This window comes from Pyrgilauda ruficollis, unplaced genomic scaffold (genome assembly GCF_017590135.1).
Source record: "Pyrgilauda ruficollis isolate IOZ18807 unplaced genomic scaffold, ASM1759013v1 scaffold12, whole genome shotgun sequence".
Classification (NCBI taxonomy): Eukaryota; Metazoa; Chordata; class Aves; order Passeriformes; family Passeridae; genus Pyrgilauda; species Pyrgilauda ruficollis.
Window position 1 is genome coordinate 414,846 of NW_024510321.1, and position 25,383 is coordinate 440,228.

At 42.2% G+C, this 25,383-nt stretch overlaps 1 protein-coding gene across 1 annotated transcript in view; it reads left to right on the plus strand.

Annotated features, from left to right (window-relative positions):
- Positions 1–25,383, plus strand: part of OBSCN (obscurin, cytoskeletal calmodulin and titin-interacting RhoGEF) — a 176,302-nt gene that overhangs the window by 104,183 nt on the left and 46,736 nt on the right. The window contains exons 61-84 of the mRNA XM_041488781.1: positions 1,423–1,710; positions 3,194–3,466; positions 4,502–5,857; positions 6,434–6,712; positions 7,397–7,475; positions 7,834–7,952; positions 8,852–9,049; positions 9,457–9,489; positions 9,578–9,676; positions 10,162–10,380; positions 11,136–11,202; positions 11,304–11,323; positions 11,636–11,764; positions 12,537–12,676; positions 13,059–13,259; positions 13,599–13,681; positions 14,533–14,706; positions 16,273–16,432; positions 16,902–17,018; positions 18,639–18,803; positions 20,872–21,030; positions 22,059–22,236; positions 23,631–23,744; positions 24,589–24,756. Of these exons, the coding sequence (XP_041344715.1) occupies positions 1,423–1,710; positions 3,194–3,466; positions 4,502–5,857; positions 6,434–6,712; positions 7,397–7,475; positions 7,834–7,952; positions 8,852–9,049; positions 9,457–9,489; positions 9,578–9,676; positions 10,162–10,380; positions 11,136–11,202; positions 11,304–11,323; positions 11,636–11,764; positions 12,537–12,676; positions 13,059–13,259; positions 13,599–13,681; positions 14,533–14,706; positions 16,273–16,432; positions 16,902–17,018; positions 18,639–18,803; positions 20,872–21,030; positions 22,059–22,236; positions 23,631–23,744; positions 24,589–24,756 (4,818 nt within the window). The remainder of the gene's footprint in view (positions 1–1,422; positions 1,711–3,193; positions 3,467–4,501; positions 5,858–6,433; positions 6,713–7,396; positions 7,476–7,833; positions 7,953–8,851; positions 9,050–9,456; positions 9,490–9,577; positions 9,677–10,161; positions 10,381–11,135; positions 11,203–11,303; positions 11,324–11,635; positions 11,765–12,536; positions 12,677–13,058; positions 13,260–13,598; positions 13,682–14,532; positions 14,707–16,272; positions 16,433–16,901; positions 17,019–18,638; positions 18,804–20,871; positions 21,031–22,058; positions 22,237–23,630; positions 23,745–24,588; positions 24,757–25,383) is intronic.

Consider the following 25,383-nt stretch of genomic DNA (forward strand, 5'->3'; position numbering starts at 1 on the left):
AAAATCATCCAGAACAGCAGAGGAATCTTTGAAATCTGCTAGTCAGCTCATGTGCAGGGCAAATATTTTTCCACATTAATGAGTAGCATATTAAAACCCTCAAGTGGGGACACCCATGAAGCACACACCTCCTGCTCCAGAGACACGAGAGTTAAGTAGGGAAGATGATAATTCCCTAATTCCCTCATGGAGCAGGTTGGATGATGCCATGTCAGTGTCCATTTCAGCACCCAGGATCTGGCTCCTTCCCACAGTGGGACAAGTGGGACAAGTGGCCCAGCAGTGGTCACACAGCACCATCCCAGTGATGGTTATGAGATAATTAAATGTATTTTAGCTGTAGCTGAGATGTTAAAGAGTCACTGATGGACCACCTATACTTTAAATAGCTACAGGCAATCTCTGTTTAATGATTTCTGAGACTTAAGGGATCTCTCTTACACATTCCAGTCATTTCCACCACAATAAAAAAAAAAAAAGTTTGATGGATTTAAATCAGCTTTTTCTAATTTTGGGTACTTACATTTAATGAACTTCAAAATAAAAATACAATACTCCTTCTGTTGACAGATTTTTCTGTATGAAATTTGGCTGACAACAGAGAAAAGATTTTATGTTGTTCTTGTGGTGTTAAAGAACTGGCTGTTGACCATATTTGCCTTTAATTCTTTGGATTGGTATGTCATGGCAGGTCATTTACATAGTAAATGTCTTGAACTCAAGACTGAAAGAATTATTTCTGTCTTTTAGGCCAAAGCGTAATGTAAGCAAGGAACATTTTCCAGTGCACTGAGTGTAGGGATTGGGATTAGATGATCTTCAAGGTCCCAACCCAAACCATTCTATGATCATGGACAGCAGGACTCCAGATCATTCCCATCACATATTTATTTATTTTTGCCTGATGCTGTGACACATACTACAATTACACAGAAGTGGAATGACTCGTTATTAAAATATTTGAGTTATTCTTTAGTCCCATAATAACTTGATTTCTATTAAGGCCAGACCTAAAATAAACACAATCAAGGCTCAAATGTGCTTGGAATTTTCAGTTGAACTCCTTGATAATATGGACTGTGTAGGATTATCTTTATTCTAAGCTTGGTGGGAAAAAGAGGTTAATTATATATACAAGAGGTTAATTATTTGAGATGACAGTTGGAAAATGAATGTTTCTCAGCATAGATCAGGGCAGACAAGGACAAATCAGTGGTGCACAGGTACTCACGGTCATGACTTTATGATGACTTTACACTCAACTTTACAACAAGGAGAATACTCGGTCCATTGCGCTTCTCTCCTCACGGGGAGGAAGGAGGACAGCAGTGTCTTCTTCACATTGCAGAAGGCTCTGGGGTGTTTTAGGATGAAGTGTTACTGCTCACATCATACATCACAGGACCTCTGTTGTGCCCCCAGCCCTCCCCGAGCCACCCGAAGAGCCAGAAGTTCTAAGTCAGAGCAGCCACTCTGTCACCCTGTCCTGGCACAAGCCGCTGGGTGACGGCAGCCAGGACATCCTGGGCTACAAGGTGGAGAGGAAAATCCCAGGAGTTGGCTGGCAGTCCTGCAGAGAGGGCCTCATCCAAAACACGGAGCTCACGGTGGATGGCCTCGCCCCGGGGGAGCCCTACAGATTCCGAGTGTCGGCCGTAAATAAAGCGGGGGCCAGCGAGGCGGTGCACTTCCCCCAGATGGTGCGGTTAGGTGAGGATGGACACAGCTCCAGGGAGGACTGCAAGCTCCTGCAGACCCTACATTTTGCATGGCATGCCTGCTTCACCCATCCCAGGCATCTCCCAGTGCAATATCTTTCAGTGCTTGGCTGCCAACACAATAGAGGAGGAAGTGCTTGGGATAATGAAGTCGTTCTGGGCTGCTGTGAACAAAAGCTGCTGCGTTTTTAGCACTGTTCTTTGATTTCCTCCAAACTGCATCCAGCTGTCTTGCAGCCTGCACTGCACCATCCACGTGCTGGCCCATCACCATGGGTTTCTTGCACTGCACCCATGCGTTGGCCAGTCACCACGAGTGTCTTTTCTGGTGGAGTTAGGATGGAATGAGTGAAAAAGGGCATGCTGGAATGTGTTTGGAGTAACCAAGACTGTGACCATGAGTGAGCGATGTTGTCTTCTTCACCTATCTTTTTAATGCTTTTTATGTGTCTTTTTCAAGAATTCCCCCAAAGAAATGCTGGGGGACACAGTTCCTTCGCTGTCTGATGGTGAAACTTTGGAAGCTTCAGTGGGATGGGGAGTCTCTCTCTCTCAGTCTTTCTTTCCTTGCAACTCTTTCTCTGGTATCACTCATCTAAATTCCTCAAAATGAGTATAATGATAAAAAAATACTCTTTTGCTTAAGGTTCAGGTACACAATGACTTTTTTTGGTAACAATAACGGCTGCCAGTGATGGACCCTGATGACTCTGCACATGCTGACTTTGTCAACAACAAACCCCAGGCATTTTGGGCAGCAATCCCCTCACCCTGGTGAAACGTGCAGAGGGGAAAGTAACCTTGAGGGATGCGCTGCTTTTAGGAACCCAGAACTGTGTTTTACATCCTAGTCAACATCTCTGAGTTTAATGTGGTTTTCTTTGAGGTATCATGGTTCTACAATCAGCATTCCATTGGTAGACCTCCTTCCAAAGTAAAGAAAATGCAGAGAATTTTTTGGTTTAAATTATTTATGCTTTTTGATAATTTTTACTCTTCCTAAGATAGCGTATATATCTACATTTTTTTTATTTCAAGGCAGAGATGAATGCCTCTTTTGAATAATCTCTTTTCATTCCATTTATTGTTTCTTTTTTGTCTCACATCACAACTTCTTCACTTCAAAACATTTAAGATCTAGAAAACTGTAGAACTTCTTTTATACTGATGATGGGTAAATGAAGACCAGCAAATAAACAGAGGAATGTGGAAAATGCAACCATTTCTGCATGTATGTGTTTAGATGGAGCTGGTTTAAGCACTGGGAGAGCTTGGAAAGTTGTTTTGATATTATCTTTGGAAGAGCACACTTTGGATGCTGCCAGTCTTTTAATTTTTTTTTTCCCTTTAGTAGTCTACAACAGCTGAAAAATCTGTAAATGATGGATGGGTTGCTTGGATATTTTATGGAGTGGAGTGCCTTAAAGCCAGATGATTGTTCTTTGTGTTAATTCACTTTATTTCTGTAATTGCAGAGCCTCCAGTTACCATCACCCAACCTTTGGTGGGAGGATCTGTCTCGGAAGGGGGGGTGGCTCGCCTGGAGTGCACGTTATCAAGTAAAACTGAGGAGAAAGTGACTTGGTTCAAGGGAAAAGAGCAAATAAAAGCTGGAGGGAGATACGAGATCCTCTCTGATGGAACAAAGCAGATACTCATTATCCGTGGATTTAAACCTGAGGATCAGGACAGCTACACCTGCATGGCTTCTCCAGAAGTCAAATCTGTTGCCAGCCTGTGTCTTGAAGGTACGGAGTGTGCATTGCTGGGGTGTTAAATCAGGTCTGGTGTGGACATCCAGGGCCATCTCCACACCTTGGACTGGAAAGAATTTTATTTTACAAGCTATGATAACAATCCAGAAGGAATTGTTATTTTCCTGTTTGGCATTGCCCAGTATGTTCCTGCATCCCAAATAGTTTTGAGTTGCTCAGATTAGAGTTTCAGGAGACAGATATTTAAGGTGTGGCATTATTGTCTCTATGTGAGTTTTTGTTGCCTTTTGAGATGCTTTAGGGTGTTCTGTGGATGTCCCAGACAACGTGGAGCATCTCAAAAGAGACTGGGTAACATGTAGAGGCACTTGAATGTGTCCCAGACACCTCCAGACTTAGGCACATCCAACCAAGCAGGTGTGTCCGTGTGAGATGGGTGTCTCAGCTCCCAGCACAGCCACTGGAGATCTATTCAGGACAGACAGGGAAGCCCTGTATATCTGGGAGATTGGATGAGCCTGGGTGGCTTTTCAGGCTCCACTGGCAGTCTTAACAACAACTTCATCAACTGCAACATTTAAAAGGGCACAAATAGATTTATTGGGTCCAAATGTGCAAGGAATAAATAATTTTTTTAAAAAGTTGTTTGGTAATGTTTTAAGTGCATGAATAGAATCACAGGATTGTTGAGGTTGGACAGACTTCCTGAAGATGGTGTGGTCCATCCTCCTCCTCAAAGCATGGTCAGCTAGGACAAGTTCACCTGGACCAGATTCAATTATATCAACTTCCCAGAGAGGGTGTGAAGTCTCCTTCTCTGGAGATATTCAAAATCCATCTGGACACTGAATAGTGTGATCTAGGGGACTGTGTGTGAGCAGGGAGGTTGGACTAGATGATATCCAAAGGTTCCTTCCAACCTTCCTCATCCTGTGATTCTGTAAATTCCCATGTTGTCCTCAGTATGATGCTTAGTTGAATGCCTCTGAGACTCTCCCGTAGAACATTTCCATGTGCTTTCTCAAAACTCACAGATATTTAACTTCTCATCTGTTTAATTCCCTGCAGTTCCCACAGTGTCGATGCTGAAGGAGATTGCCAGAGAAGCTCCCCCTGCCAGCCGGGCTGAAGAGCAGGTGGATGGACACATCCAGCCCAGCCTGCCCCCTGAAGCTGCCCAGGAGGGAGATCTTCACCTCCTGTGGGAAGCCCTGGCCAAGAAGCGCCGTATGAGCCGGGAGCCCACCTTGGATTCCATCAGCGAGGTGCCTGAGGAGGATGAGAAGCTTCAGAAGCTGAGGAAGGAGGAAGCAGAGATGTCTCACTACTACTCGGAGGAGTACTCCACGTGTGACGAGCTGGCCAGGACAGGAGAGGCAGATTTCTCTTTCACAAGCTCTGATGATGAGTCCAGAGCTGGGACTCCTTCCCTAGTAAACTACCTCAAGAAAGCTGGGAAAAAGAGCACCAGCATTACCAGCAAGGTTCAGTCCACCTCCACAGGAAAACTATGGAAACAGTGGGAGACATCCACAGTGGAGACCACTGTGACCACCACAGCAGCTCAGCCAGCTGAACCAGAGCTGCCAGATTTAGATGATCCCTCCATGAACAAGGCGGCTGTGAAGATCCAAGCCGCTTTCAAAGGCTACAAAGTCAGAAAAGAGATCAAGCAACAAGAGTGCCCAGTGTTTACTGAGACCTTCAAAGACTTCTCTGGAGAGCCTGGAAGCACCCTGCACTTGGAGTGTGTGGCCCACAGCAAAACTGACATGAATGTGCGCTGGCTGAAAGATGGGAAGGAGCTCTCGGATGGCCGCTACTACCACATAGACAACTACAGCGATGGCACCTGCTCCTTGATTATCGCTGGCCTGGACAGGAAGGATGCAGGTAAATACACCTGTGAGGCATCCAATAAGTTTGGCAAGGTCTCACACAGCGCTAAGGTGGTGGTTGGCACTCAGGAAGCTCAAGTTCTTGCTAAGGAGAAGAGGAGTAAGCAGAGCACCGACAGCGAGACGGAGAGCTCGTCCGGCAGCGAGCTGGACGACGCTTTCCGAAAAGCAGGAAGGAGACTCCACAGACTCTTCAGGGCCAAGATCTCCACGGAGATCTCGGATGTGGAGGAAGAGCTCTTTGTCAGCGCAGATGAAGGGGACATAGACGTGGTTGACCACCAGACGTACCGTGAGGATGACCAGTACATCTACATCAAGTTTGAAATCATGTCTGAGGCCAAAACAGCCGCCACGCGGTTCAGAGAGATGTTTGGCGCTCTGGGAATTCCAGTGGAGATCGACATCTTGGAACAAGGCCCGAAAAAAATCGAATTGCGCATTGGGAAGGCATCACCTCCCACCTTTGGGAAGTTTCCACCTCCAGTAGCGAGACCTCCACCACCTTTGCTGACTTCTGACACAGGTAGGGAAGGAAATCTTGCTCATTCCTTGAAAAAGACTGTGGGAACAGGTCACAATATAATTTTTTCACTCTCAAGCAAGTTTGTTGTTTTTTTTCTAAATTAGTTGCAGATATTTTTATGAAAGCTTTGCACTTTTAGAAAAAATAATGACTTTTAAAATTCTTTTTCATTTTGAGGGAGAAGAGGCACACTGGTGAGGGGGTTACAATGTATTGACTTATCTATGAAGCCCCTTTTCATGGTAGAAATGTCACCTACTACAACATGACCATAAATACTATGATTATGGTACTTAAATTAATTATGTAGGGTTTAGAATGGTTCTGAGGGAGACAAGACATTTTGGCAAGGATAGGAGCAGGGACAATATATAGTTGGCAGCTGTAGTATTGGTACCAGCTGTGCTGATGGAATACCTTCATAGTGCTAGGGAGTTTCTTGACTCTTTTCTAGAGAAAAGATATTACTCTGTAATTAAAAAACTGGAAACCAGAAGTCTTGGAAGCAGCAGCCCAAAATACATCTTTAGATAAAACCAAACTTTTCTTTCTTCTCTCCAACCACCCCACCTTTAGCCCCCATGTTCATGACCGAGCTCCAAAACCAAGAGGTCCAGGATGGGTACCCAGTGAGCTTCGACTGCATCGTCATTGGCAAACCCCTGCCCACGGTTCGCTGGTTCAAGGACGGCAAAGCTATTGAGGAGAACGATCACTACATGATCAACGAGGACCAGGAAGGGTGTCACCAGCTGATCATCACCGCCGTGGTGCCCACGGACATGGGCGTCTACCGCTGCCTCGCTGAGAACAACATGGGGGTGGCTTCAACCAAGGCTGAGCTTCGTGTGGACTGTAAGTCTCAAAATCACAGTAGTAAAACCAATTAAAGCAGTTCTGCTGAGACCTGATTAATTTTTTTTTTCCCCAAGGAAAGCACCATTTGATGCTGTTGAGTCAGGGACGGAAAGAAAGACTCTAGTCTTCAGGTGGATTAGAGGGTTAACTTTAATGAAAGTAGAGGGTCTTTTATAATGTGACTTGCTGAGTTGGTACTTGATTGGTCTCAAAGTAGAAATAACTCACACTGTTGGTGACTATGAATAGCACACTGTGAATAACCATAACTATAAACAATGGTTACAGAAAGAGAGCTAATAATTGTTTTAATTCTTTCCTCTACAATTCTCAGGTTCAGCCTGGGAGAAATTATCTCTGTTGTTTCTTCGAATGAACTAAGAATCTCCACACTATTTACATTTTAAAGGAAGATGTTTTGGCCACAAAACTGTCACGTGCAAACTTTTTGGATTCAGCTGGGTTTTGCTAACTCCAAGGCGAGGTTCAGAACAAAGCTTTTGGGGTGAACAGAGGTGTTTTTCATAATCCAGGGACGTGTGGGATCCTGCTGCAGTACAATATAAAATCCACCTGCCAGTAACTCAAATTAGTTAGGGAACTAAGATCAGTAAGAACTATTTAAGCAAGAAAAATAATTTCAAAGTTCAGATGATTCAAGAGCTATCTTCCATTTAACAGTGACCAGCACGGACTATGAGACAGCAGCAGATGCAACTGAGACATCATCTTATTACAGTGCCAAGGAATATATTTCAAGGTAAAATATGGAATTGTGGCCCTAACCTCTGACTCGGTGTGATCAATCTGTATATTTATGCCAGGGTTGGGTTTGCTGTGTCGAGCAGGGCAGGTTAATGCCATAAAGGAGCATCCAGCCCAGCTGAGATGCAATAACTGCAACAGCTGCACATTTATCATGGGCAGAATTGCTCTGGAGCCTTCAGGCAAGCCGGGGTATTTCCTCAAGGAATCACTCTTTTAATGTCAGATGGTGCTGAGTCTGTCCTCAGGATGCCAAAACCCACAGACTGAATTTACCTAAAATAGCTCATGCTGATTCCAAACTCTTACCTGGAGTCCTGATTTTCTTCTTTCTAATCCAAATTGCTGCTTAGCCGAGAACAGGAGGAATCCACCACTGAGGAGGAGCAGTTGCCCCAGATCTTTGATGAGCTTCATGATATTCACGTGGCACCTGGAGCATCGCTGGCTAAATTTCACCTAAAGGTGAAAGGTGAGTGGATCCCACGGTATTGTCAGTTTTTCAGGTCTGATATCAGGTTGAAGTGCTGGACAAGGTTTTCCAAGGTGTTCTTCTGCAGCTGTGCCCCCAGGCTGAGCACCTTGCATCATTTCTGCACAAACCAGCTGGGGAATGTGTTCATGCTGCTGAACAGGGACTGTTGGAGCAGACTCAGGCAGATTAAGCTTCATTTTGTGTCCATATATGCAGGCATAACGACAGGCACGTGCTTCTGAAAATTGAATTCTGGATTTCTCTGAGCACAGGAGCAATAAAGAGTAATAAACTTGACATTATTTGTTATCATTATTAATAGCTGTCATTAGATATTACATATATATATCTATAACATAAATAACTATATCTAGTATAATGTATTTATATGAATCATAATTATGTAATCATATTAATGAAGTCAGTCTCCTTCGTTCTCTTCAATAAATTAAGCAGTCATGGACTTGCCTTCCTCCACTAAGGGGTTGCTCCTACAATGTAAGAACTGCAAAAACATCCCTCTGGTGTTGACTCTGGTAGGGATTTTCCTGTTTTCTCCTGTTGCTGTCTATAAAAATTATAAGAATGCATTTGGCTTCAACATTTCTCCTTGTGAACCTTTCAAATCAGACCTCAGTGTTGATTTTTCAACCTCCAAGGCATTTGCACATGCAGACAATATGAGGACTGCCAGAAACTCAGGAGACAGAAAATAATTTTGACTGATAAATCGAATTTAATGCCTTTTTAAGCATTCCTAATTGGTTAAACCCTTGAAACAGGAGCCCTGTTAAACCCTTGAAACAGCAGAGGACCCGGCAGTTTGGAGATGCTCCCAAATCAGCGTTGCCAATGAATTTTGTTCATTTGTCTGTGTCTGCAACTGCTCCTCACAGGGTACCCTCAGCCTCGTCTCTATTGGTTCAAAAATGGGCAGCCCCTGAAGGCCTCAGACCGTATCCTCAAGACTGACAGGCAGGAATTCCACTCCCTGGAAATCCGCGACGTCACCAAAGCAGACGCCGGCCAGTACTTGATATTTGTCATCAACTCTGCTGGCTCTGCGTATTCCTCAGCCAGGCTGGTAGTCAAAGGTGGGTGTGGCTCTGTTCTGGGCTGTTCCAGAGGTTCTTACCATGTTGTATTGTTATTTTTTACTGAGGAAACCTCTTAAGGTAATTCAGGTGAGGTGGGGAAGTCTGTAGGTAAAAGATGATGTGCTTTACTCTTGGTTCCTAATTTATTCACCTATAAATTTACTGTTTAAGAAGATGATGATGCCACTTCTCTGTGGTCTGACTGTTGTCTCATAAACAGGTATTTTATTTTTGCCCATCCTCGTTAAAAGTTCATTTCATTAAAACTTAGGCGCTCTTACAAATCACACCAATATTTCTGTGTAATATCTCCACTGGAATCAGTTTGGGAGCCTTTTTCTGCAACTCCTGGATTAACACTTATTTATAGTTGCCATGTTCTTTTTTTTCTCCTTGTGTTTCAGATCCTTATGAGAAAGAAGAGCCATCCAAAACAGGTGAGAAAAGCCACAGCAGGTGAGAACAGAAGCCCCAGGAATTTTTCAGTCTAAGCTCACTGTGCTTCTTCAATAATATTATTTCCAGATTCCCATGAGCAGCTGATACCGCCAAGATTCCTTGAAAGATTTACAAACAAAAAGGTGAAAAAGGGTGCAAGCATCACATTATCTGTCAAAGTTGAAGGTAAGTGAGCAGATACCTCATCTCTCTGAATAACACTTGAAATATGTAATTTCACAACACATTCTTCTCTCTCTGCCCCCAAGTAATTTTAACCTTCTTTCCTGTATCTGAAGTCTGGGATTCTACTCACAACTTACATTTCTTACAAAGACACTTCACAGTAAAGCATCTTATTTTTCTTCACCTCCATTTTTCTGTATGTAAAAATGGGGATGATGACACTTTGCAGTATGACGGATGCAGTATGATGTATGTTGACCAAGAATTGTATGGTGATTGACAATTTTGGTTTTTCAAAAAGATTTGATGTCTTTATGAGCATGCTGTAAAATGGTTTATCCTCCTTTATTGCATATTATGCCTGTTATTGTTAGGAAAGTATCAGAAAATGGATCAAACCAGCATTTTTTCACAGCAAGGCTCATCATTTTAAGGGAGGAACACAAACAGGAAGATTAAAGATTATTGCACCAATTTCCCTTTAGGACATCCACCACCAACAGTCACTTGGATGAAAGAAGAGTCTCGGGAAGACATCCTGTGGATCAAACCAGACACTCCTGGGTACAAACTGGCCAGCTCCAACATGCACCACAGCCTGATCCTGCTGGATGTCAAGAAGAAGTACAGTGGAGCTTACACCTGCATTGCCACCAACAAGGCTGGCCAGTCCATCTGCACTGCCAACCTGGAAGTTGCAGACGGTAAATCTTTGCTGCAACACAAACAATTTCTCTATATTTGCCTTTTATGCAGTGCCTAAGGGAAAAAAAAAAAAACAAAAAAAACCAAAAAACAAGTGTGACTGTTAAGGAAATTATCCAATCACACCCAAAAAAATGCATTTTCTCAAGAAGCAGCCATGATTTTGCTTCTCTTGCAAATGGTTATACTCTTCTATAACATTTTAGATTTCTGACTCTGTCTTGTATTAACAGCAGCATCTTTTCAGTGTAAACAGAAGGCAAGTCTAAGGAACAACAAAGTACAAATTTAAAAAAAATGAAAGAAAACCAATGTAAAACAATTGGAAAAGTCACCTTTTGAAAAATTGAGTGTTTCACTCTGCTGAGGTACTTTGAATTGTATTAGAGTTACTTGATTTTTGTAGAGCTTCCAAGGCCTCTTAACACAATAAGATGGGGGAGAAATATATGCTGGGAATTTGGGCAGAGCTGTGAAGGATTCCATTTTTCTGTTCCTACCTTGCATCCCACATTTTTATTGTACCAAGAGCTGTAGGAGCATAACTTGAGCAGTGTGGAGAAATGGGGCAATTACATATTTTCCATGGGCAGGGAGAGGAGGGAGAAACCATTGCCATCACAGGACTGGGAATATATATCCCAGGTCAGGAGCTGCTGCAGTGCTCTGTGTCTAGAAAATGTGCCTGCACTAAATACCTAAAAAAGGACATTCTGAGCCTTCTGTCCTCTAATGACAAACCCCAATCTTGCAGTGAAAGAGGCTGAAGTCCTGACCCAGGAGCGTGTGATGGTGTCAGAAGCCATCATGACCACACTGGGGTAAGCTGGATGTGTGGGAGAAGGGGGATGTGCTCCTCATTTAGCTCTCCTTACTGCCCATTTTATTGTAACTTTTAACTCTGCTTTATTTTCTTTTTCAGAACTATTCAGTCCTCTGAAGGTAAGAGAAGCTGTTTTCTCTCTCTTCTTCCTGTCCTCCATATCTACAGCTGATATTGTCAAAGTATTTTATGTATCCACTCATTTTTATCCACTTTTCTTGAAATTGTCTGAAATGTTGGAACCTTTCAGGACTGCTCGCTGTTCAAGAGTGAATTATTTGGATGAACTGAGAGCAAGCACAGTTTTAAAAACAGGAGAAGGGAAGAAAATTAAACCTTCCTTCCACAGAAGCTTTTATTACTCAAAAAGAGATGAATTTTCAATGACACTGCCAGCTTAATTACAAATTCTTTTTTTCTTTTTTCTCCAGGAGACCTTGAAGCTGGCAGAGAAGGTGTGCCCAAAAGCCCTATTTCATTAGCTGATGTTGGCTCAGAAGAGTTCTTCCAGAAACTCACCTCACGTATCTCAGAAATGGTATCTGCAAAAATAACTCAGGGTAAGGAATCTCAAAAACACAGTTTAAAGATGGTAGAAAAAAAAAAAAAAAAAAAAAACCAAACAAACAAACCCCAACAAGCTCAGTCTCTTTTTTTAGGTGTTGCTTAATTATAAGTGAGATTTACACAGTGGGTTTTGAGACAGTTATTCTATATAAGCAAATGAACATTTGTCAGTGCTTAGGGGTAAGAAATTTTAGTAGGAGTCCATCCAACCCGCACATCTCTGTCTAGAAAGCTGAACTAGGAAAAAAGCTATTACACTAAATTGTAAAAATATAAGTGTACTTTGCATATCTTATGTATTTTGAGTTCCTCAGATATTCATCATTCCTAAATCAGAAAGCAATCCTGTTTTCTGTACTTCCTACATATTCAAGTTTTAGCTCACAGTGGAATTTTAAAATCAAATTGAAGCTGAAAACTCTGTGCACAGCTGTGCAGTAATCCAGTGATTTGTTGAGTAGGATGAAAAATTCTGGTTTGTGTCTGCCCTGATTATCTTGTAGAAAAAGTTTAACTTGAAGCTAAAATAGAAACATTAACTCTCTAACAAACATTCTTGCAGTGCAGCGGCAATACATGCAGTAGGCCTGCAGCACCATGTGTTAAAACATCCAAATTATTAATTTAATCCTAATTATCAATAGGAAATCACACTAAATATTACTGTGAATGCTCTTCCTAGGAAGAATGAAAATTATGATAGATTTGGTTGATGTTTGCATTGGGGATACTTATTAAACACTTTGCTGTTGCTCTGCTCTTCAGCTAAACTTCGAGTACCGGGTGCAGAAAGTGATGATGAGTCAAGAACTCCCTCTGCATCTCCTCGCCATGGACGATCCAGACCTTCATCCATTGCTCAGGAATCCTCCTCTGAATCTGAAGATGGGGATTCCAGAGGGGAGGTATGACATCTCTATGGGCAAGTTGGACACAAGGAGAAAACTAAACTTAGAATGACCAACTTACTGTGGTGTAGGGATCTCCATCCTCTTTCGTGATGTGATTCAATTTGGTAGGTGTATTTAGTAGTTAAATGTTGTGTCTGTGATACAGAGCACAAAGAATCAAATTCTGATGCTCACCCTGTGATCATGAACAAGTGGTTCAAGTCAACATGATCAAAACATACCCATGACTTGGCAGCTCTTGCTTTCACAGCTGAACTTCAGGAAGTCAGAATTTGATTTTCTGTGGCCTTGGATAGAGCTGGCCAGAGGAATCTCATTGGGAAGTTCTTCATGAGAGAAATAGGAGCAGAAAGTGACTGTAGTTTCGTGCCTGCAGATCTTTGATGTCTACATGGTCACTGCTGACTACGTGCCCGCGGCGCCGGACAAGGAGACCATCACCCTGAAGGAAGGACAATATGTGGAAGTCCTGGATTCAGCTCATCCTCTGAAATGGTTGGTCAGGACTAAACCCACGAAATCGAGTCCCTCTCGACAGGGTTGGGTGTCTCCAGCTTATCTGGACAAGAAATTAAAGGTGACTGATCATGTTTGGCTATTTCTCCATTAAAATTTCTTGTTCCTGTTGCAGCTTAGAGCCATCCCTTTTGCAAGGAGTGATGGCGGAGGAGGTTGTTGACGGGGTCTGGAACAAAGTTGTACTTTTTCATGTTTTTGTTAGACAATATTTCTGGTCTGTGCAGGGGTTTCTGGGTTGGAAAGACCTAAAAACTCTCTAGTACAAAATAAATTTCACACTGGTTTAGTAATTGTTGGACTAAACAGGACTGTGAACGCATAAAGATATTTCTCAGTATAGATAAAAGCACTGTCCCACTTCCAAGAATTATTTTAATTTTTTTTCCTAATATTGTAGTTGTCACCAGAGTGGGGAGCAACAGAAATTCCAGAGTTTCCTGGAGAGTTTGTTTCTGAAGATGAATACAAAAGGAAGCTAAGGTGAGCTCATGTCATTTGGTATTTGCACCTTTGAATTTTCCTGCCTTTTGAGCCACTTGTATTTTGTGATTGATTTCAGCTTAGGAAAATTCCCGGCAATCAAGGTCACAGAATCCTAGAATGGACTGGGTTGGAAGGGACCTTAAACACCATCTAGTGTCAACGAGTCCCATGGGAAGGAACATCTTGCACTGGCCACATCCATCCATCCATCCATCCATCCATCCATCCATCCATCCATCCATCCATCCATGTGATGCCTTAAGAGGCTGACAGACCTGGAACAGAGGCTAGATAGAATTAAAGGAATAAAGTAGGGATTTATTAAAAGGCCTTCAAAGGATACACCTTGGGCAGTGCAAGAGCCTGGCCGTGGCTCTTCCTAAGATGGATGCCAGGTCACAATTTTTCACACTTTTATAAGTTTTGGTCCATTTCCATATTGGGGTTAATTGTCCAATTACAGTTTCAGGTTTTGCAGTCCCATCCTCCCAGTTTGCTCTCCTCAATTTGCTGTTGTTTACACTGTTTGGGCCTGAAGCTGCAGTGGTGTCCTTGGTTCTGGGGCTGGAGAAAGATTGTTCTGTCTGACTGAACTGTGAGGAGAACTTGCTAACACTTTATATGAAGTTCAGAGTTCTGTACACCAATGCAGTACAGAATCTGGAAAATATGAAAGCTAAACCTCAAGGCATCACATCCATCCACCCATCCCCAGAGGGGATCTTTCTACACACCCCAGGAGTCGCTTCCTCTGATCATAAATCCCTACTTTACAGTCTAAAAACCTCTCAAGGACAATTGTGATGATTTTTCTGTGACTTCTTTCTGCCTCTCTGTCTCTCCTTCAGTGTTCTCATTCAGGAGCTGTTGATCTCAGAGGAAGATTACATTCAGGATTTACAGTTCCTCCAGACTCATCACCTTAGGTACACTGAGACCTGTCCCAGTGTGCCAGGAGCTGTTGCCAGTCAGAAATCCACCATCTTCAGGAATATTGATGACATTGGTCGCTTCCATTCCAGGTGGGCATTCCCAAGTGCCTTCACTGAAGACAAAAGAGTGGCATCATTATTATTATTATTTCTATTACTATCATTATTATTATTATTACTATTACTACTACTACTATTACTACTGTTATTATTACTTCTATTATTATTAATACTTTTCTTACTATTATTCCTGATGTGGAGCACTGGCACTGCTGAGGTGCAAGGGAATTGATGCTTCTTTCAGGAGGGTAAATGATGGCTGGGCTTAAATCATACCGTAGGGTTTGGACTTCCATAATCCCATTCAGAACTACAAGGCTTCCTGTGTCCAGCTCATTTCCTACTCTTTTCAGTGAATTTAACTGAGAAACAGTGAATTATGTTAAAAAAGCAGCAAGATCTTACAGGCACTTCAGTGGTGTCTTCATGGAGACATTAATCCACGTAAAACTGATGTCAGCATCCATGAATTTCACAAAACCTTCCGCTATCCCAGGGTGCTCCAAGACCCATCCAACCTGGCCTTGGACACTTCCCAGGGAGCCAGGGGCAGCCACAGCTGCTCTGGGAAATCTGTGCCAGGGCCTCACCACTGTCACAAGGAAGAATTTCTTCCTAATAACCCATCTAATCCAGCCCTCTGTCAGTTTAAAGCCATTCCCCCTTGTCCTGTTCTCCTGCCCATTGTCCAAAGCCCTGACTGAGAGGAATGGCATTGTGCTGGGTGAAGAGGCACTGAGCAGTTTAATCCTAATGCTGCAACATCTCTGATTTCCCCCCATCATTTCTTCCTTGGTTGAAAAGACAGGTGTCTGCTAAGGAAGGCAGGAGCCTCCCTTGAAATGGAAAATGCAAACCCCCTCTGATTTATTATAATTTTTGAAATTAAGGGGCTGTCAGGCAAACATATGGAAACAGGAAGAACAGTTCTTTAATAGGGAAATGAAAAATACAAATGCAATAGTACAAAAAAGAAAACAAACCACAGCCAGAGTGAGAGCAGGAGCTGAGCCCTGTGGGTCAGGGTGGTGGCACAGTCCCATCCCATGGGGGCTCAGCCCTCCTGCAGTGCCAGCTGTGCTTCTGCTGGAGCAGGGATCCTGCACAAGGCTGGAGTTTTCCTCTGCAGCTCCAGGGCTGCTGGAGAGGGGCCTGCTCTTCCTCTGGGAATGCAGGGCAGGAGAAAGCTGCTCCTCTGGGAATGCAGTGGGCAGAGGCTGCTGTGCTGTTCCAGGCTCAGATTGTATCCAGGTAGGAATGCTTGGCTCCTGCCCTGGGCGGAGCATCTCCCCATGGGATGCTGGAATTTGATCAGCCCTGCAGGGACACTCAGTGGCCATGGACAGCAGAGATCTCCTGGAGGGAGGATTGGCTGTGGGAGAGATAAAGAAAACTGCCCCATGGACAGAGAGAACTGCCCCACCTCTGACAGATGGCAAATAAAATACCCCCAAACCATGTCCTCCACCCCAGGACAATTTCCCTTCACCTGTGCTCACCTGGCATCTCCTGATTCCCAGCCTGGCTGCTGGGGCTGTGTTTTTAGCCTCATTGCAGCCCCTTCTCCTGAGATGTCCTGTGCTCCTGTGCCCACAGCGTGTTCCTGCGGAGCCTGCAGGGCTGTGACACTGACGATGACGTGGCCATGTGCTTCATCAAGCACGAAGCAGAGTTTAGCAGGTACATCCAGTACCTGGTGGGAAGGGTCCAGGCAGAGTCAATTGTTGTCAGCAAAGCTGTCCAGGATTTCTACAAGGTAAGGCAGGAGCCAAAGCACCTGTGGGAAGTTCATCCTGTAACCCACTGCATCGAGAAATGTCATTGTTAATCATAAACGTGAACCTCAAAAGTATTTGTAATATTTTTGCTAAATATAATGGCAAAAACTTATTAACTTCAAATTAATTAAACTTTAAAAATTATTAAAACTAATGATTTTTAGTTCACTTTCTAGCTTTTTATGATTGGTATGGCCAATATGGGAACATATTTACGTATACTTATGAATTTATTAATATTACAAAAATTATACAGACATGAATGTGGCTGTGTTTATGTAATTGTAATTAAGGGACATTTTAAAGGTCACCACATTATAAGACCAAGAGAACCACATAAATCATAAATATAGATAAGCAAATATTTTTTCTCTGCTCCAGCTACTCAGGATTTTTTCTACTGCTTTTTATAACAACCTTTCCTTGTTATCCCATATATTTTTTCAGAGATACACAGATGAATTTTTAACTAATGAAGATCCCTCACAGCCACTTATCCCACCACTGCAGCACTACCTGGAAAAACCCATAAACAGAATCCAGCAGTACCAGACAATAATTAAGGTAAAGAGATATGTTTACAGATTTATGTTCTGCTCTGTGCAGCTTGTGCAGAAAAAGATTTTATTTTTATTTCCTATTTCCTGACTTCTTTCTGATAAAACTACAATTGAAAACTGCTTGAGTAAATAAGAGATTAATCATCACCAGTGGTGGTGTTCTCTAAATAGTTTTATGAATGTAAATCCAGGTGGAGGTTCACAGAATCCAACCCCATCAAGTTCAGTGAGTTTTATCTTTAAATATATGAAAAAATATAATATAATGTAATATAATATAATATAATACTATATATTATATTGGATGACAGGTATAAATTTGCTTCAAACTCAGCAACATCTATGTTACCAAAATAAGAAGTTTTCAGGTCTAAGATAATGACTCACCACTTGTTTTCCTTATGTTTTATTCTGATATTATAGTAAGATGAAATTCCTGTTTTCTGAAAAGCTTTGCCGCATTCTACCATCCTGAAATATTTTGTCTTTCAGGATTGCATCTGTCCCACTGTCTTAGACCATAAGCAAACATTTCAGAGCAGCATTTTAAACAGTATTTTCATGGGAAATAACACTAGGATACTAAGGAAGAAAATAACCATGGCAAAATATTTATGTATTCTGGTGTTGTATAAAGGAGCAGTCTGGATATTTTGAAGAACTTTGTACTTTTGAACACAGTCTTGCTCACAAACACCAACGTTTTTAAGGGTGTCTTGGAGGAGCAAAGGCATTTTCCATGCCTTCATTGCTGAAAGAGTGGAACAGGAATTAATGTGGGAAGAACAAGGAAAATGCCATTTCACTTTTTTTCCAACCTCTCTTTTTATTAATCAATAATTGACTCAGCATGGCCATATGAATTCCTTGTTCTCTGCTGTTGTGAGGGCAGGCAGAGGAGAAATGCAATGAGTACATTTAGGATCACTTTGGAATTTTTGGTTTTCAGCCACCAAAGCATATCTGGTGTTTGTTTCATCTTTATCTTTGCTTGACATCAACTGATGTAAGGAAAAGCCAGACTGGTATTGTGTTTGCAGGGTTCCCAGGCAAAGGAAGGAATAATGAACCTGACTCCATGTTCTTGAAGGCTAATTTATTATTTTAAGATACTATATTATATTAAAGAATACTATACTAGACTATATTAAAGAATACAGAAAGGATACTTACAAAAGGCCAAAAAGATAATAATGAAAACTCGTGATTCTTTCCAGAGCCTCGACACAGCTTGGCCCTGGTTGGCCATTGACTCAAAACAATTCACATGAAATCAGTGAAACAATCACCTGTGGGTAAACAATCTCCAAACACATTCCAAAGCAGCAAAACACAGGAGAAGCAGATGAAATAAGAATTGTTTTCCTTTTTCTCTGAGGCTTCTCAGCTTCCCAGGAGAAGAATCCTGGGCAAAGGGATTTTTCCAGAAAATGTGACTGTGACAGACTGGTTAGTCTTTAATACTGCTGAGTAGGTAGAAAAGACTTTCTTATCTAAGCAGTTTGTGGGATAAAATTTGCTGAGATGAAAGAGACAGAGCAGGTATTGAGAAAATCTTTGGCTCTGAAGGAACTGCTTATTTTCTCTCTGATTATCCACTAATATTTTCTTCATTCCCCTACAGGAATTAATCCGAAACAAGGCCAGAAACAGCCAGAACTGCACTTTGCTGGAGCAGGCCTATGCCATTGTGTCTGCCCTCACCCGGAGAGCAGAGAACAACCTCCACGTCTCACTCATTGAGAATTATCCAGGGACCCTGGAGAGCCTTGGGGAGCCCATCCGCCAGGTAACTGGAATTTCCCAGTCACTGCTGGTTCCATGGGTGCCTTCCCCAGTTTCTAAGGAGCCTTAATTCTTAGAAGAAAGTTATTTAGGAATTATATTATATTAGATTAGCTTATTACTAGATATATTATACTGTGTTATAGTGTTATTAGATATATTAAATTATTAAATTATTGTATATAATTGTTATGTTAATTATCATATCTCACTACTATATTAATATATTACTGTATTATTACTATATTAATACTGTAATAATATAATATGTAATTATATATTGGTTATTATAATTGCTATAGAATTAAGAATTAAATATTATTAAATAATTATATAGTATATTTAAATATAGAAATAGAAAAATATTATATTATTAATATACAATACATGACATTCTATTACATTATATTATATTGTAGAATTATATAGAATATAATGTATATATGTAGAAAGAGATTATTTGCTTATTTCACTTACTTTTGTCCAAAAATGGGTGTTCTGGCTCCACTAAGGTTTGAAACACCAGAGCATGGATGCTTATGGAATAATTCACACATAAAGCAGTTATTTGCCTTTTTTAACATGCTCATCAAACAGGAATAAAATTGTTCTGGGCCCCTACATGATCTAGAAAGGTTTTTACTCATTATTGGGAAAAAACACGGGGCAGCTTCTGGAGTTTACTGCATGAACAGACCCCTGTGCTCCCCCAGGTTTATCCCATGGACCAGGTGTGTGGCTTTTTAGGTGACCCAGCTGTCAGGACACTTTAGTCTAGGACCTCCAACACGCTCACTCAAATTCCTGTTTCTGTATAGATTTACTGTGTTCTACCAGGCAAGTAATTTATCCTGTCTGCATCCAGTGTTTTCCATGGGAATCACAGTGTATTGCTGAGTGGAGTTGTAAGGTTAAATGACAGTGATACTGTGGTGGGCATTCATTTGTCCACATTTAAGCATCCAAAAATTGTCCAGTCACACCCCTTGCGTGCTTCCTTCTCCCTAGAGATGCCAGGGGAAATCCATGTCACTAATTGAGCTGTCTGTGCCTGAAGCTGTGTGAAATTAATGTCCTGCTCTGGAGAGGGTGACCAAATCATATAAAGTGTCTGTATAACACACAAAATACAATTTTCCTTTAATATTTCCAAGGCTATTTCTACCTGAAAAGAGCTGTCAATTTTTCTGGCACCAAATAATACCATTTAAATGTCAATGTAATGACAACCACTAGCTGTGTCTAATGAGTCACCTTTAGCATTAGAAAACATCTGCTGGGCTTTAATAAACTAGAGAAACAGGGGATGATGCAACAGGAAACATTTGTTATCTGGGCACTGAAAAATGATGATAAGACAAAACTGTGGTAATTATTCCAGACATATCACTATGTGCTCTTCCTTCTTTTTCCTGTCAGGGCCACTTCATTGTGTGGGAAGGAGCTCCAGGAGCTCGAATGGCGTGGAAAGGACACAAAAGACATGTTTTCCTCTTCAAAAATTACATTGTGATCTGCAAACCAAAGCGAGACACGAAGACTGACATAAGGTTAAATGACAGTGATACTGTGGTGGGCATTCATTTGTCCACATTTAGGCATCCAAAAATTGTCCAGTCACACCCCTTGCGTGCTTCCTTCTCCCTAGAGATGCCAGGGGAAATCCATGTCACTAATTGAGCTGTCTGTGCCTGAAGCTGTGTGAAATTAATGTCCTGCTCTGGAGAGGGTGACCAAATCATATAAAGTGTCTGTATAACACACAAAATACAATTTGCCTTTAATATTTCCAGTATTTCCAATTTTTGTTTCTACCTGAAAAGAGCTGTCAATTTTTCTGGTACCAAATAATACCATTTAAATGTCAATGTAATGACAACCACTAGCTGTGTCTGATGAGTCACCTTTAGCATTAGAAACCATCTGCTGGGCTTTAATAAACTAGAGAAACATCAGGGGATGATGCAACAGGAAACATTTGTTATCTGGGCGCTGAAAAATGATGATAAGACAAAACTGTGGTAATTATTCCAGACATATCACTATGTGCTCTTCCTTCTTTTTCCTGTCAGGGCCACTTCATTGTGTGGGAAGGAGCTCCAGGAGCTCGAATGGCGTGGAAAGGACACAAAAGACATGTTTTCCTCTTCAAAAATTACATTGTGATCTGCAAACCAAAGCGAGACACGAAGACTGACACCTACAGCTACATCTTCAAGAACATCATGAAGGTCTGATCACTTTATCCTCACATAAAGCATTTCTCTGTCAAGTAGAGCTTCACTTTTATATCCAGCTTGAACATTCTGCTAATCCTTCTGAGCTATTCCTTTGCTTCAAAAACTATTTGAAGCACAAGTAGAATCTACATTTATCCCAAAATATCTTTTTTTTAAACCTCTCAAACACGTCAGAAACCATCAGGGTGGACTTTTACTATGCAGCAAGGAGATTACAAGTACAAGCATTTATTTATTTCTGTTACCTCATTTAATTAATAGCATAAATATATTATATTGATGTGGATTTTGCTGCCTATAATTTTTTCTTGCATTTGTAAATCTGTGGTTTTGGCAGTTTGTAATATTGGGAGTGAATTAGAGGGAATCTTATTTGCTGAATTCCATCAGGTTCTCTCTGCTGGTTATGTCCTTTTCTAGCAACAATTCCTGTTCAGAAATGGAAAAATTCAGAATATTTGACCCACTCATCTTCAGACATTCAGGGTTAAAACTGCCAGAAATTGAGGAATGTGTTTTCACAAGGCAGGAGATACTTGACTCCAATAAAAAACAGCCAACCAACCAGAAAACCCATGGATTTCTTCACCAAGCCCAGCCAGGACTTTCTGAAAGTCCTCATCAATATTCATAGACAGATTTTCTTTTCCAAGAAAAATAAAATGGGGACATTTCCATGCTTTGTCCAGAGATTGCCTATTCTCTATTTTTTCCCATGTTGCCTGGGCCCAGCCCTTCAGGGCCAGTGTGTTCCACCCCTGGGATAACTTTTAATGTTGGACATTGCTTTCCTGAAAAATTAACCCCAAGAAAATGTCAGTTTGGTAACCAGAAAGTCACATATAGCAGGGGAAATAACTCTCAAAGTAGTTCTGATTGCTCTTCATCCAAAGCCATGTTGCCTTGATCATGCGATCCTAAAAATCTTTGAAGAAAGCACAAATTACCCCTTTTTGCTGTTGGGAATTACTTAAAAACACAGGATTTGTGGTGACTTTCTTGCCCCTTCTGTCACTCAGCTGAACAACATAGATGTGAATGACCTGGTGGAAGGGGATGACCGGGCCTTTGAGATCTGGCACGAGCGCGAGGACTTGGTGCGCAAGTACCTGCTGCAGGCGCGGACCGTGAACATCAAGAACTCCTGGGTGAAGGAGATCTTGGGCATCCAGCAGAGGATCAGTGAGCCCATCTGGAGTAAGTGGGGCACCAGGCAACCCAAACCTCACCAGTTTTCTTCTTGGATGGTCTCCTTGGTTCGATGCCTTGTGAAGGCTGACCTAGAACAGAGTTCTAGACTAGAGGCTAGACAGAGCTTAGGTTTAAGGTTCAGGAAATTATAAAAGAGGGAGAGAAGCTGTTATGGTCATTAAATGTGGGAGCAGGTCCAGGGACAGGATTCTGTCCCTCTGCTCTGCTCTTGTGGGATCCCACCTGCAGTGCTCTGTCCAGCTGTGCAGTGTCCAAAATAAAATGGACATGGAGCTGCTGCAGTGAGTCCAGAAGAGGCCTAGAAGATAATCTGAGGGTTGAAACACCTCTCCTGGAGGAAAGGCAGGGAGAGTTGGTGTTGTGCCCTGATCCAGACTCCTACACACCCCAGTACAAAAGACCCTGTGACTTTGCTGGGTTCCAGACTCTTTACTTGACTCCTGGCTTACACTGTTCTATCTTTGCACCTGGGTTTGCTTTGGAATTTTGTCTGGTCATTAATGTTTCATCAGTCTCAGTGTCATTTGAGATTCCACCAATTTTCAATCCACAAAATCTATCAGTAGGGGTATAAGATCTTTTTATTTTCCAGACATCAGCTACAAATGGTGTCCATTATAGGATATTTGGCATATTAAAATTCCAGAACAATATTGGATTTAGTCCATATACACTGCAAACAAGTCTGGGCCCTTCATTTTGTGCCTTTAGTAAAGTGTTTTGGTGAGGAAGTCTATCAAAATAATTTTGTATGGTTTCATATGGTAGCAATGGTTTAAAAGAAATGTCACTTAATAAAGGAACAGGTTGCCCAAAGTTGTGGCTGCCCCTGGATCCCTGGAAGTGTCCAAGGCCAGGCTGGATGGGGCTCAGAGCAGCCTGGTAGAGTGGAAGTGCCCATGGCAGGGGTGGGATGGGATTATCTTTAAGGTTTCGTCCAACCCAAACCACTCTATAATTTTATGATTCAATGAAAGCATAGATTTTATTGTAAGGACACCAGCAGAATGCTAGCTTGGATTCCAGGCTGCATTTTATTTGAGGAATTGCCTTAATGGTGACAGATGTGTGGTGTCTGAATAATGGATGTGCTTATTGAAATCATGGTCTGAAATAATTCCAGATCAGCAACAAATCCATTTTTTTTCATATGGTCTAACTTTATAGCCAACAACAGACATGCTACAGACTGAATTTAGTCTCAGACAAGCAAGGGGAGCATGTCACCTATTAAGTCTTGAGCTGCTAAAATTTCCTGTTCAGTTTTTCCATTCTGAACCTCACAGGTTTGCAAAAATTATTCTTACCTCACTTAGCAGCAGCCATGCCATGGACAGAGCCCCTTCCTCCAGACTAACACTCTTCCTCTGATATTTCAGTCCCTCCAGACTTTGAGGAAGAACTGGCAGACTGCACAGCTGAGCTGGGAGAGACAGTCAAGCTGGCCTGCAAGGTGACAGGAGCTCCCAAGCCATCCATCAGCTGGTACAAAGGTACGAGCAGCAGGGCATGAAATGCACCCTCCAAACGTGCTCCCTGTCCATATTGCTGTGATAATTGGGCAGTGGGTTGATGCCTTAAGGAGCTGGAGCAGAGGCTAGACAGAGTTAAGGGAAATAAAGTGGATATTTATTGAGGTGCCTTCAAAGGCCACACCCTGGCAGTGCCTGGATGGCTCCAGGATGGAAGCCAAAGAGGGTTTGGTCACGAGATCTCACATTTTTTATCAGTTTTAGTCCATTTGCATATAGGACTTAACTGTCCAATTAATAGTTTTAAATTATGAAGTTTCATCCTTCTTGCTGCTTGCCCACCCTCCTCTTTTCATGTTGTTCATGCTTTGGCCTGAAGTTTAAAGAGATTGTCCTTGAGTCTCCAGCAAGAATAGAAATGTTTTGTCTTCACCACCCTGTGAAAAGATCCCAGTAACACTTAATATAAAGCTAAAAGCTGCACACAACACAGAACAGAAAAACTTAAAACCCAAGATATCAGGTAATCCAAGAGCTGATCCCCTAGAGATATTCAAGTCTAGAGGTCATGTTGTTGGGCACTTTGGATGTGCTCCTTTGCCTGGAAAAGCAGAATTATGACTGCACAGAATATACTCTGGGATAATTTCACTTTTAAATGAGGAGTGGTGATGTATGAGGTCCTCCAACAGTACTTTGCCCTGGATGATGTTTTATAGAGAGCTGGATGAAGAGCTGATTCCTCAACTACCAACACCAGCTGCAATAATACAGCTCTCAGTCCTCTCAGGATGAAAAGCTGGATGAAATTCCTAAGGAGGAAACTCCTAGTAAGTTATTTTAAAAGAAATAATTCCTCTTTCAGATGGAAAACCCGTGGAGGTGGATCCCCACCACATTATAATAGAAGATCCTGATGGTTCCTGCACACTGATCTTGGACAACCTGACAGGGGCTGACACAGGACAGTACATGTGCTTTGCTTCCAGTCCTGCTGGGAATGCCAGCACCTTGGGAAAGATCCTTGTTCAAGGTAAAGTCCTGCACAGATGCAGTGTTTTAATGGGGTCTGCTATGAAATAAACTTGTACCAGCCATGGTGTGAGCAGCAGGAGCAGGGCAGTGACTGTCCCCTGTGCTGGCTTGGTGTCAGTTTTGAGATTGCCATGACCAGAAGGACATTGAGGGGCTGGAGTGTGTCCAGGGGAGGGAAGGGAGCTGGGGAAGGGGCTGGAGGACAAGAAGGGAGCTGGGAAGGGGCTGAGCCTGGAGAAAAGGAGGCTCAGGGGGGACCTTGTGGCTCTGCACAGCTCCTGACAGGAGGGGACAGCCGGGGGGTCGGGGTCTGCTCCAGGGAACAGGGACAGGAGGAGAGGGAACGGCCTCAGGCTGGGCCAGGGGAGGTTTGGATTGGATATTAGGGAAAATGTCCTCACCGAAAGTGTTGTCAACCACCAGAACAAGCTCCTCAAGGAACTGGTGGAGTCACCATCCCTGGAAGAGCTCAGAAAACATTTAGATGTGGCACCTGGGGACGTGGTTTACTGTTGGCCTCAGCAGTGTTAATGGTTGGACTCCATGACCCCAGAGGCCTTTTTCAACCTAAATCATTCTATGTTTCTATGATGATACAAATATTGAGACATTCTAGAGGTTCTAT